At 40.6% G+C, this 13,233-nt stretch overlaps 1 protein-coding gene across 4 annotated transcripts in view; it reads left to right on the plus strand.

The window, feature by feature from the left end:
- Positions 1–13,233, plus strand: part of REV3L (REV3 like, DNA directed polymerase zeta catalytic subunit) — a 696,072-nt gene that overhangs the window by 602,043 nt on the left and 80,796 nt on the right. For all 4 annotated transcript variants that reach the window (XM_033939819.1, XM_033939820.1, XM_033939822.1 and 1 more), the window contains 2 exons: positions 919–1,028; positions 7,580–7,694. In XM_033939819.1, coding sequence (XP_033795710.1) covers positions 919–1,028; positions 7,580–7,694 — 225 coding nt within the window. The remainder of the gene's footprint in view (positions 1–918; positions 1,029–7,579; positions 7,695–13,233) is intronic.

Raw genomic sequence — 13,233 nt, forward strand, 5'->3', positions numbered from 1 at the left:
CCACAAGCAACCAGCAGAATCATAATCAGCATAAAATGAATAAATAAAAGCAAAAACTTTAAAAACACAATGATAAGAGTCAAAATATTATGCAGCAGTACCCGCCACCTCTTCCTTATAATCTCCACTTCAGCAGGTACCATCTTGACCTTCTTACAAAAGTAAAGATAATTCTCCTGCAATCTAATATCCAAGTGAAACCTATATCACAATGTAGTTGCAGCAACAGAGAATGCCTTAGCTCTTTTTCTTGATAGTTGAATATTCCATATAGAGGGTACCTTTACTAAGGTCTGTTGACTAAGGGACATGCCAACTCCATTGCCTTGTAACATGAAATATTGCTGTTGATATTGTAAAGCTTTACCCTTAACCTCATCAGCAGCCAATAAAGATTATGTAATGGATATAAAATCATCTGTTTGCCACAGAAGCCACAAATGGAAACCTGCACACAAAGGCAGCTAAGATACAATAGCATTTTACATGATCATTTAGAATGCTTTATGTCATTGGGCTTTTCAAGATATACCTAATGAATATGCATGAGGCCAATTTGTATGACTGTTGCCCATTGTATGCAAATCGGCCTCATGCATATTCCTCAGGGATATTTTGAATACTCGACTGTCTGGGGGTCCCCCAGGACAGATTTAAGAACCACTGCTTTAGGATCTAGACATTTAATTTCTTCACCTCCTCATGACTTCAAGTGTTTCTTCATTTGCTGTGTCTTGTCCACTCCTTGCCAAAGTGACGATTGCATCTAGATAAGCAAATTGAAACACAAGGCTTTTTGAAGACATCTTGTAGGAAAATCAGTTAAACACATTTTCCTGTTGCCACAAGCTCTTCAGGAGGGGATGATTTTTGTGGTCATTTTGTGAGAGATGGGATTGTCTCTGTTTCTCTTTGTAGGTCGGTGACAGCGTTGTTCACAAATCTCGGGAAACACTTGAGCGAGCAATAAAACTGGTGAATGATACAACAAAATGGGGAGCTCGAGTTGTGTACGGTGATACTGACAGGTAATGGCATTTTCAGGTGACATCAAACAACTCATACACACTAAAATTGAATAGCAATAAAAACTCCTGGGCTTGATGGACCATTGGTCTGACCCAGTAAGGCTATTCTTATGTTCTTATGTTATGCAGCTGCTTCTGGATGAGCTGTCAATGAAAAGACGCCACCCTTTTGGGTTACAGGCGATTCCAGTTGCCTCAAACAAAGTGGTCACATTGTGGCAGAAGCAGAGCCCATCTTGATGGGTGAGGAAGATGGAAAAAGCTTGGTGATGCTTCCTCTGATCATCCAACAAGTTCCACTGCTTGAGCCTAGAAGTCAAAAGCTTGGCATTGGACTTGGTGAGACCAAGGTTGTTGAGGTCTTTTTGGATAGTACGGGTTTCTATCATCAGCTGCACCACTGAATCTATATCATCTCCCTCACTCTCTAACTTGCTACTCTCTTCCGAAGATAGCTGCTTTCTCGGGGAGTGGGTATGGGGAGCTCAGGGCATTGCGATGGATGAAGGAATGTCTGGATATATGATTGCAGATACATGCTTGCTACTTGTGATATTTAGAAGTAACAGTTTCTTGAGTGGTCAGTGGGTTCTCGCCAAATTCTTGGGATGGCAAACTTCATGGCTCTCTCTTCTCTGTACTATCCTGTAGAAGAACAAAATTAATTTCTGGTAATGAAAACAATAAATTCATTTCACTTATGACTAATGTTTATGAAATTCCCGCTGCACGTTACATATATATTTTCAAATAACATGGAAAAATATAAAATTTAAATATTTTTTTTAATTAAACATTCTAAGAAATCTTATAGCAGAAAATTCCACCATCCTAGTGAGAAACAAAATTGTCTTACCATCTAGAGTTTTTTGGCAGTGCTCACATGTGAAGTGAAATGTCCAAGGTTTACCTTGATCACCAACAGACATGCCTTGTAGGAATCACACATCTTAATTTCAAAATATCAATGTCCTAGTCACAAAAGCAAAATTTGAGGGGAATGATAGCCTTTTCGTGGCATGAGCAATTAAGAAAGAACATGTATTACCCAGGAACAATAAAATAAAATTTTGTTACATGTATACACAAAAGATTTTTTTTTTTTCTTCTTTAGTGTTTCCTTGTATATCGGTCCGTTAGTTTTTGAACTAAATTTAATTTGTTTTACCCTTGATATATAAAGATATGCCATTTGGCTTTTTTCCCATCGGCCTTTATAAGGTTATTTGTTGATTGATTAAGATGTAACACCCCCCCTCCTTTTTTTCAAAATCATAGCGTGGTTTATAGCACTGACCACAGCGGTAACAGCTCCAGTGCTCATAGAATTCCTATGAGCGTCAGAGCTGTTACCGCTACAGTCTGCGCTAAAAACCATGCTACGGTTTTGTTTTGGGTTTTTTGAACTTTATTTAGTTAGTTTTTAATGCCAACAAAAAGTACAATACAATTTATATACAAATAAGAATAATCAACCAAGCACTTATAATCAATTAGTATCTATACAAAAGATAAAAATTCCCTCCCCCATCCATCATTACCATCAGGAATAATACCAAAACAAAAGATATACCCCCTTCCCTCTCCCCCCCCCATGACATAGATAGCAGAATGGAATCCTTATGGATAGAAATTCCATGTGTGAAGGGAAGAAATATAAAAGTTGGGTTATACTACCATCCTCCGGGACAAAATGAGCAGACAGCTGAAGAAATATTTTCAGGGATTAGGAAAGCTGAAGAATTGGGCAACAGTATAATAATGGATGATTTCAATTACTATTTGAAAAATTGAGAAGCATGTGATGCTCCAAAAGCATATGCTAGACACTTATCACGGTCTCTCTGGTTTCCAAAACCATGCGGTGAAATAAATCTAAACAAGAGCTGTGCTAGAGCAATATTCATTCAACCTGAGAAGCACCCTAAGACAATTATTGTTTTGGAGAAAAAAAAGACCTCCAAAATAGGTGCAACTACTCCAGTCACCAAAATATATTTCTGTACTCCAGATTCTTTAATTGATTGCAAATAATACTCTAAAGGCACAGTCCTAGATGGGGTTCATAGTCAGTGGCGCACAAGACACCGACAATCCAGCGCAAGACAGAAGCGCGCTGCCAAAAAACTTATTTTTTAAGAGCTTCAACGGGGGGTGCAACCCCCCACATTATAGAGAAAACGGAACAGTTTCCGATTTTTTTCAAGAAAAATTCCGTTTTGTCTATAATGGGGGGGTTGCACCCCCACCCCCCACAGCGCAAACACTATGCATTAAAGTGGGGGGGAGGGGTTAAAAAATAAGTTTTTCGGCGGCTTTCGGCAGCACACTTCTGTCTTGCGCTGAATTGTCAGCGCGCTGGTGTCTCGCGCGCGATTATCCCGTCACCCCCAGATGGTACACACTCACGGTATGATCCCAAAAGATCGTCCCAAATCTACATGTGCTGCTTATCACAACACAGCACTGAATATAAAAAAACCACAGAAAGGGAGACTAGCCAGGGTCTGGCGTGTTTCAGTTTCTCTGCTAGTTCCGTTCGGTAAACAGGCTCAGACGTCCCTTCCTGGAGCACAACATGGAGGCCCCATTTCGCTTGTCAAAGCTGCATCAGGGGTATTGCAGAGCCATTGAGTTTGGCTTTAAAATAAAAAACTCAAATGGTGAGTTCATGTACAGTGCTTCAATAAGCTTTAAAGGAGTGCAAAAGAAGGCAGAAGTCTTTCAATAATGATTTGCCTAGCCTAAGAGAAAGGAGAGTTTGGCTCAGCCGGAGAAGGCCAAACTGGAAACCTGCCTAACTACTGAGTGTTTGAGAAATCCAAATGAAAAGTTTTTGTTTTTGTGCTGAATTTAAACCTATTTTTGATGTTTTAAAAGGAACTAAAGTGACCCTGTTATAGAAACCAGTTGGGGAGGTGTTTTGTTGGTTTTGTTTTGCGGAACTATTTTTCATTGAACTGATTGAAAAGCAACTATATGCCAATAAAGAAATCTATAACTCAGGAACATTGGTGTCACTGGAGCTCTATATCTTTCTCTTAGTGCCATATCTTCACCAACTCTTATTATAATTTGCTTGGTTAAGGTCTGTGCGCTGGGTATGTACAGGCCTGTGCCCAGTCACAACGTGCACATGTGTGACATCATGGCGTCAATGCCCGTGCATTTGCAGAGGTCCTCCAGACCTCAGGAAAGGAGGAGCTCTGGCTGGGGGGTGGAACAAGGCACGGCCAGGTGTCCACTTTTTTTATAGAGGAAATCTGGCAAACATAATCAGAGGCCCATGTAAAGATTCTGGTAATCTCTGGAAGCAGATCCTAATAGAACCCAAGATAGCTCTTGGATTTTCTGAAGGGGTGGGCTAGCAGCAGTAGCTACACCCCCCAATATTTAAACTTTGCTTTTTGGTGCCAAAATTGTCCTTTGGATTCTCTTCTGCCATCAATTCTGAAGGACAGCCCCTTTATTTGCCTTTGCCTGAAGCTGAACATTACATTACATTAGTGATTTTTATTTCACCATTTCCTTGCAGTTCAAGGCAGATTACAGAACAGGATTTCTGGACATGTCCAGAGGTGTTACAGAGTAGAGCGGGTTGCTTCAGAGGATTGAAATGTTTCATACGGTGTTAGTTAGTCTTCATGGATTTTTTGAATAGCAGAGTTTTTATTTCTTTTCTGAAAGTTTTGTAGTCTGGGGTCGCGATTAGTAGATTGGAGAATTGGTGGTCTAGTTTTGCCTGAAAGTAAATTAGAGATTCAGCCTGTCTATACCATCCAGGTTACATATTATAGGTACTTGCTATAAACACAAGGAATCAGAGACTGGGGCAAGTACCAGGCCTGAAAACCAGTTCTGGCTTGCTATAGTGGGAAGGTATGGGGATACCACAGCATTGAAACTGTCTTTCTCAACATCATTGATGACTATTGGAAACTCATGGATAAAGGTAACATAGAAACATGATGGCAGATAAAGGCCATCTAGTCTGTCCATTTGCAGTAACCATTATCGCTTTCTCTCTCCGAGAGATCTTACGTGCCTATGCCAGGCCCTCTTGAATTCAGACATAGTCTCTGTCTCCACCACCTCGTACGGGAAACTATTCCACACATCTACCACCCTTTCTGTAAAAAAGTATTTCCTTAGATTACTCCAGAGCCTATCACCTCTTAACTTCAACCTATGCCTTCTCATTGCAGTTTCCTTTCAAATGAAAGAGACTCAAATCATGCACATTTACATTACATAGGTATTTAAACATCTCTACAGAACACGTATCATAGTGAGAATTAAACCAAAAATTCAAAAAATGTCACTCCCAGCAGTGGGTTACCACTCTAAGATCTAACATTAAGATTAGATCTTAGAGTGGTAACCCACTGCTGGGGAGTGACTTTTTTTAATTTTTGATTTAAACATCTCTATCATATCTCCCCTCTCCCGCCTCTCCTCCAAAATATACAGATTGAGATCTTTAAGTTTGTCCCTATACGCCTTATAATAATAATAATAATTTTATTCTTATATACTGCCAGACCAAAATGGTTCTAGGCTGAAACATACAGCGATGACTACAATACAAATAAAAATACATCAAATTATAAATGTAAAACAATGAGAGAATTAAAAAACATGATACTTTAAGATACAAACTTATTGAATAGCTGTGTCTTTAACAATTTTCTAAACTCAAAATAAGAAGAAACCTCTAGCATAATTTTTCCAAACCAATCATTCAATTTAACGGCCTGAAAAGAGAGAGTTCTCTCAATGAACTTCTTATAATGACAGGATTTAGGAGAAGGATATGTAAACAGATGGGCTCTAAGTGTAATCTTGTTTGAGTGGCTCAAAGAAAAATGAGGAACAAGGTAGCCTGGAGACATACCAAAGATTGATTATGACAAAGACCACACACCATTTTAGAAGCCTTCCCCTGGACTACCTCCATCCTTTTTATATCTTTTTGAAGGTGCGGCCTCCAAAATTGTACAGAATATTCTAAATGAGGTCTCACAAGAGTCTTTTACAAGGACATCAATACCTCCTTTTTCCTACTGGCCATACCTCTCCCTATGCACCCTAGCATCCTTCTAGCTTTCGCCATCACCTTTTCAACCTGTTTAGCCACCTTATGATCATCACATACAGTCCCACCCAAGTCCCGCTCTTCCGTTGTACACATAAGTTCTTCACCCCCTAAACTACCATTCCCTCGAGTTTTTGCAGCCCAAAGGCATGACTTTGCATTTCTTAGCATTAAATTTTAGCTGCCAAATAATCTGATATCTCAGTCTTCAGACCTCTAGGACCAACATTCTTAACCTATGAACTATATAATCATGTCAGATAACCTTAAAAGGCCTGAAAGCAACTCTCTGACATGGCAATGTTGGTTTCAGAGTTCCAATCTGGGAGAAACATTACATTACATTACAGACTTCTATTCTGCCTGTACCTTGCAGTTCTAGGCGGATTACATCAGAAGATAACTGGACATTTCCAGGAAAAATTACAATTTAGGGAGCTGGTTACATAATTGAGCCTTGGGGAGAAATTACAAGATAGGTAAAAAATTGAGGATTACATCAGAAGAAAACTGGACATTTACAGGGAAATTACAGTTTAGGGGGCTGGTTACATAGTTGAGTCTTAGGGGGGAAATTACAGGAGGAGTGGAGAATTGAGGGGGGAACTTACAAGGGAGAGGGAAGGATATGGGGGGGAGTTAAGATATCTGGATAAATTTTTTGAATAGCATGGTTTTGATTTCTTTTCGAAATGATTTGAAGTCGCTTGTTGCTGTCAACAGGTTGGAGTTGAAGGGGTCTAGTTTTGCTGCCTGCGTTGCTAGTAGGTAGTCATACATCTTTTTGCACTGAGTTCCTTTGAATGGGGGGTAGGAAAATGGGGACTGGGTTCTCCTTTGGGTGAGAGGTTCCGGTTTAGGCGATTGTTTAGGTGGGTGGGTGCAGTACCGTTTATTACTTTGAATAATAGACAGTATAATTTGAATTGAATTTGAGCTTGTATAGGTAGCCAGTATGAGTCTAGGTAGGCGTTAATGATGTGGTCAAATTTACCAAGAGAATAGATCAATCTGAGGGCTGTGTTTTGTACAGTCTGTAGTTGTTTTATTAAGTTTCTAGGGCATGGTAGGTAGAGGATATTGCAGTAGTCCACTAGACTTAGGACTAGGGATTGAACAATGAGTCTATATTGCTCTTGTTGAAGAATTTTCTTATTTTTCGAGACTCTAACCCTGGACCACTGTGCGGAGAAACTGAATGAAAATCCCTAAGTCTGAGAGTCCAGAACAGGTTTGTCCAAATTTAGTCCTGGAAGGCTGCAAACAGGCCAGGTTTTCATTATATCTGAAAGAATATGCATGAGAGACCTGCATGCCCATGTATATTCCTTAGGGATATCCTGAAAACCTGGTCTGCTTGAAGCCCTTGATGACTGAACTTGGACAAGCCTGGTCTGGAATTAGGGCAGACCAGTCAACGCCAACTTTCATTTTATTTTTTTTTCTGGTTCTTTAGTATGTTTGTGCTGCTGAAAGGAGCCACTAAGGAGCAGGCTTTCAAGATTGGTCAAGAAATTGCAGAAGCTGTAACTGCTACCAACCCTAAACCAGTGAAGTTGAAGTTTGAGAAGGTAAGAATATGTATCACATTGCAGCCAATGACTGCTACCTCTTGTCTCCTTCTTACTGACTAATACATCTGTTATCTCTTCAGAATCTACTGCAATATGTATCTATTTAAAATTATTTTCTAGAAAAAGTAATCTTTACCTATCAATCAGTCTCGCCTGGACTACTGTAATAGCCTGTATTCTGGCCTTCCTATAAAGGAACAACACTGACTACAAACAGTCCAGAATGCCACAGTCAAACTATTGAAAAACCTTGGTCCTTTCAATCCTATTACCCCTGCTCTAAACAAAATACACTGGCTACCCATAGGAAAATGGGCCATCTTCATACAACTGACCATTGCCTTTAAATTCTTCCACAACATGGCTCCCCACTATATAGCTGAAAAACTCCCTATCAACTGACCAGACCACTCAGATCGCAGCAGAAACGCAGACTAAGCATCCCACTGGCTCACCAGCTCCAACTTGAAACCGCCTGGAAACAATCCTTCTCTCACAATATGACAAAACTGTGGAACCAGCTCTCCCCAGACATTCGAGCTATAGATAACCCTTTCCAGGAAGCAGTAAAAACCATATTGTTCTCGATCCTGTTTCAAGTTTTTATTAATATTTGATGGATCACTTATTCAGTTTACTAAGCGATGTACAGCTTTATAAAACAGATTGTGAAAACAGACAAAATAACTTTGGACTTACAAATCTAAAACAGACATGAGTCGTGGCGGGTAGGGGGGAAAAGTTACAATTCTTTGTTAGAGAGAAAAAACAGAAAAGGGAAAAACGAGAGGGGGGTGAAAAGGTCGAAAGATGAAAGGTTAAATGCGTCTTTAAAAAGGTAAGTTTTAAAAAAAATTTTAAATGAGGGAAGATCTTTTTCTTCTCTAATGTAATGTGGTAGTGAGTTCCACAGTTGGGGGGCCATGACCGAAAACATACCGTGTCGAGACCAGGGTTTAACAATATGCAACTAAAACTGGAAAGCGGTAAAAACCATTTCCTTAGCAACAGCAGCAGATGAATCCAGAGACCAATGAGATAGAGCAGGTGGAGATAGAGAAACTGAGTAACAGGTGATCCTATTGGCTGGCACTCCTCTTGTATCTTCAGTATGCTCTATCTTCCAGCAGGTGATGGTTTCCAAGTTTATTATATAATTTGATTAATCGCCTATCACAATTTCTAGGCGATGTACAGTTTCATAAATAATCACATATGGGGAACAAATCAGACAAACAATAGTCATATTGAATTAAAAATAACAAATACAAATATTTCTATACATAGTTTAACTTATACATATAATATCAAAACAGAGGGAAAATTATTAATGGGTTACAATCAATATTAATTTAATAACATTTAAGGAAAAAACAATAGGAAGGGCAACAGATAAAATTTATAATAATATAGAAAGTAGAAAGTAAAAAGAGACCGAATCTTTGAGATTTATTCACTAAAAGCATCTATAAAAAGGAAACTCTTAAATTTGGACTTGAATTTATCTAAGTGCTTTTCCTCTCTAATAAATAGTGGGAGGTCATTCCAAGATTGGGGAGCTGTTATTGAGAAAATGGTGTGACGCCTCATATTGATAACTTTCAATGAGGGAATGGCCAATAAGTGTTGATCTTGTGATCTTAACTGTCTTGAGGTAAGATGAGGAATTAAAACTCTAAAAATAAAAGCAGGGGTTTTAAATAATAATGATTTAAAAGTAAGCAGGCATAATTTGAATAAGATACGGTGTGCAACTGGGAGCCAATGTGCCTTTTTAAGTAATGGAGAGACGTGATCAAATTTTTTGGCTTTATAAATAATTTTAACGGTAGCATTCTGAATAATTTGAAGACGTCTGATTTCTTTTTGCGGTAGACCTTTAAATAGTGCATTACAGTAATCAATTTTGGAAATTACTAAAAAATGAATTAAAATATTCAGGGATTTTGCACATAAAAATTTGGCCACTGAACGAATTTGGCAGAGTCTGTAGAAAGTAGATTTGACCACATGGCTTATGTGATCATGATAAGTTAGTTTATTATCAAATATTACTCCAAGAATCCTAATATTGTGTGCCATCTGCAAAGGAATGCCTTTAATAGAAATGGGAGAAAGAAGCCTATGGCAGTCCTTCCATGGAAAGAGCATAACGTTAGTTTTGTTGATATTCAAGGCAATAGACTTATTGGTATCTAACCAATGATGAATTTGATCCAGCTTTCCATTTATTGCTGTTATTTCTTGTAAATTATTGGGATCGATTGGATGTATCAACTGTATGTCATCTGCGTATGCGAATACTGAGAATCCGATAGACTGGCAGAGAGTCATAAGGGGAGCAAGAAAAGTGTTGAACATTAAAGGCGAAAGTATTGATCCTTGAGGGATACCATATGGAAATGAAAAACTATCCGAAGATGAATTATTGAAAAAGACTAGCTTCTTAATTCTGGCTGTGACTGGAAAATTATTTTCTCATGTTGAGGTTTCTCTTCAGTGAGGCAGGGGTGTCTGGCTGAACGGTGCCGGCTTTAGGGGTTACACCTGGGCCCCCCCAAGGTCCCTGCCTCACCCTCCCTGCAATGACACAGGGTCTGACTGGGTCTCAATTTTTCTTCTTTTCCTTCACTGTAAAAAAAAAAAAAGAAAGAGAGACCACAGTGACTATTAAACAATTCTGCCCTCCTAGTGCTGAGCAACCGGCATCTCCCGGCACTTCCAACAAAGTTGTGAGTATATGTTTTATTTCAATTTCTTTTCTGGTTTCTGGTTGTGGTGGAGCTGCGGGTTTGGTGTGAGTCTACAGAAGGAATGTTTTTTTTATCAAACACTATATTTTGTAGAGTTGTGGAAATGGTTTAGTGACTGACAAGTAAATTTACATTTGTATGAAGTTTATTCAGTAAAGGGCTTCGGGTGTATGAATAGAGCTCCGTTGATAGAACTAGAGCCTTCCCGCGTGTTGTAAGCACGCGCTTGTTTTCATATTCTGGCAGCAGCGCCACATTGGTAGTGGGATTTCTCCCCAAGGCGGATTCTGCTTGGCAGTTCCCGCGGCTGGGTGGAAGTAAATATTTGGACGGCTCTGGGTGTGTTTTTCACATAGCCGGTTCCTGACTGAGCGTAAGAAGCGTGCGCTTATTTTCCTAAGTTGGGAATGAAGCAGCATTCATTTATTTTAAGCATTTTATACCGTGACAGTGGGAAAAATATTTTGGTTGGCTCCAGGTTGGTTTTTAATGCATTGTTGATAGAGCCAGCTCATTTCAGCATGAAACAGGCATCCGCTTGAGTCTCCGACGCTAGAAGGAGCACCGCAGTGTTCATGGACTTTATTTTGCAGCTGGCTTAGGTCACTATCCTGCGGCTTCCCTGTTTTCGGGGTTCTACGTGTCGGGAGTGTTTCAACAGCCTTTGCCACTGTTGCGGTGATATACCTTATGTGTGTATTTCCCCACTCTCTCTGCGTGAAAAGACTTTACTACTTTAATTGCGACTGTACTGTTATGCCTCACATTGCTTAAGAAAGAGATTTTGCCCTGTGCTCAGCCGCCCAATCTCAGTTTTTTGCTGTTATGGGTCGGCAGAAAGCAAATTGCTGCACAGTGATGTCAGCGGCATGAGAGTACCCTGTGTTTCATACGGGTATCTTCTTGTCTCTCTCGGTGTCCCTGAAGAGTGAGTCTATGGAAGTTTAGAGGTTTCCTTATTCTTTGTGCCTCTGTGCATCGCTGGTAGCATTATAGAATTGATTCCTGAACTGTCTTTTCTATTTCTAGTGTGCCAGAGACTGCAAGTTTCAAAGCTTCTTGCACAGATTTCTCAGGTCGCCATCTTCTCATGGCACCTGCTAGACAGTCCCTCAAACTGGCAGGAAGAGCTGTGTGGCTCCTTCTAACCAGGGACAAGTTACCTATTTTCCCAAACCCACAGAGTAGCAAATGCTATGTGGCTGTTGGGATCATCCCTGAAGCTCTTGTTAGAGATGTGAGTTTTGTCTGATAACAATTAGGGTGCAGATTGTTTCCCATGGGGCGGTCAATGCAGCTTCTAGATTACATCTAGTACATCTTCACTTTAAAGGCAGTAAGATTTTGGCTAACTTTACATGGAGTTAGTACTGTTTTCAGAATTCCAACATACTCCATCTTACATGTGGGAAAGTTCCTTTCTTCTTCCAGAATTTACAGCTCTTGTCCAGCCATTCCCCGACTGTCTGCTTTTCATTCTGAAGGGATCTTCACTTCCTCTGGTAACTCTTTATGCTTTCTCATGAGGGGGGAGACACTATGATGTCAGGTCAGGGGGCTTTGGGCCGTTTTCAGGATGCTTGCAACTTTGAATCCTCCTCCCATTCCAAAGGTTACGTTCATGCGAAACCCCCTTTTGAGTGTTACTGATAGTCGGGGCAGTAGCTTTAGTTCTTCCGGAACTAAGGGAAGTTGTTCCATTTACTTCATAGTTCCTAAGATGGGGTAATTGGTCTGACGGGGGCTGGGTCTCATTCTGGTAAATTAGTTTCTCAGAGTTAGACATTTCCGGAGAAAAACTATGAGAATATTTACAATTTCCCTTTGGTCACCGAATTTACACTATCTTCGCTTAGCTCTCATTGAGCAGCGCTATCAGTTTTGGCAGATGCCATTTGGCCTAGCCACGGCTCCATGAACATTTTAGAAAATGAGGGCAGTAGTGGCATTTTGGCGCAAACAGGAGATTCACGTACTTTCTTTCTTAGATGACTGCTTGATTACATAGAAACATAGAAAAAGACGGCAGAAAAAGGCCATAGCCCATCAAATCTGCCCACTCTAATGACCCACTCCCCCTGTCCACTCTAATGACCCACCCCCCCTGCCCACTCTAGTGTCCCCCCCTTGGCTTTACCCTCCTAGAGATCCCACATGTACATAAGAACATAAGCAGTGCCTCCGCCGGGTCAGACCATAGGTCCATCCTGCCCAGCAGTCCGCTCCCGCGGTGGCCCAAACAGGTCACGACCTGTCTGAATCACCAGAAGGGGCCCCCTTGCCACCTTGGTTTCCTATTGAGTCCTATCTTCCCATCGAAGTCCTAACCCTCCGGTCTTGCACATGCACGACCTGGTTGGGTTTCTATACTTATTACCTGGTTAGCTTTCTCAGTATCCCACGATCCCTTTATCCCTCAGGAATCCGTCCAGTCCCTGTTTGAATCCTTGTACCGTACTCTGCCTGATCACTTCCTCCGGTAGCGCATTCCAAGTGTCCACGACCCTTTGGGTGAAAAAAAACTTCCTTGCATTTGTTTTGAACCTATCTCCCTTCAGTTTCTCCGAATGCCCCCTCGTACCTGTTGTCCCCTTCAGCCTGAAGAATCTGTCCCTATCCACCCTCTCTATGCCCCTCATGATCTTGAAGGTTTCTATCATATCTCCCCTGAGCCTCCTTTTTTCCAGAGAGAAGAGCCTCAGCCTATCCAACCTCTCGGCGTATGGGCAGCGTTCCAGCCCTCTTACCAGTTTCGTTGCTCTCCTTTGGACTCTCTCAAGTAC

The sequence above is a fragment of the Geotrypetes seraphini genome, chromosome 3 (genome assembly GCF_902459505.1).
Source record: "Geotrypetes seraphini chromosome 3, aGeoSer1.1, whole genome shotgun sequence".
NCBI classification, from domain to species: domain Eukaryota; kingdom Metazoa; phylum Chordata; class Amphibia; order Gymnophiona; family Dermophiidae; genus Geotrypetes; species Geotrypetes seraphini.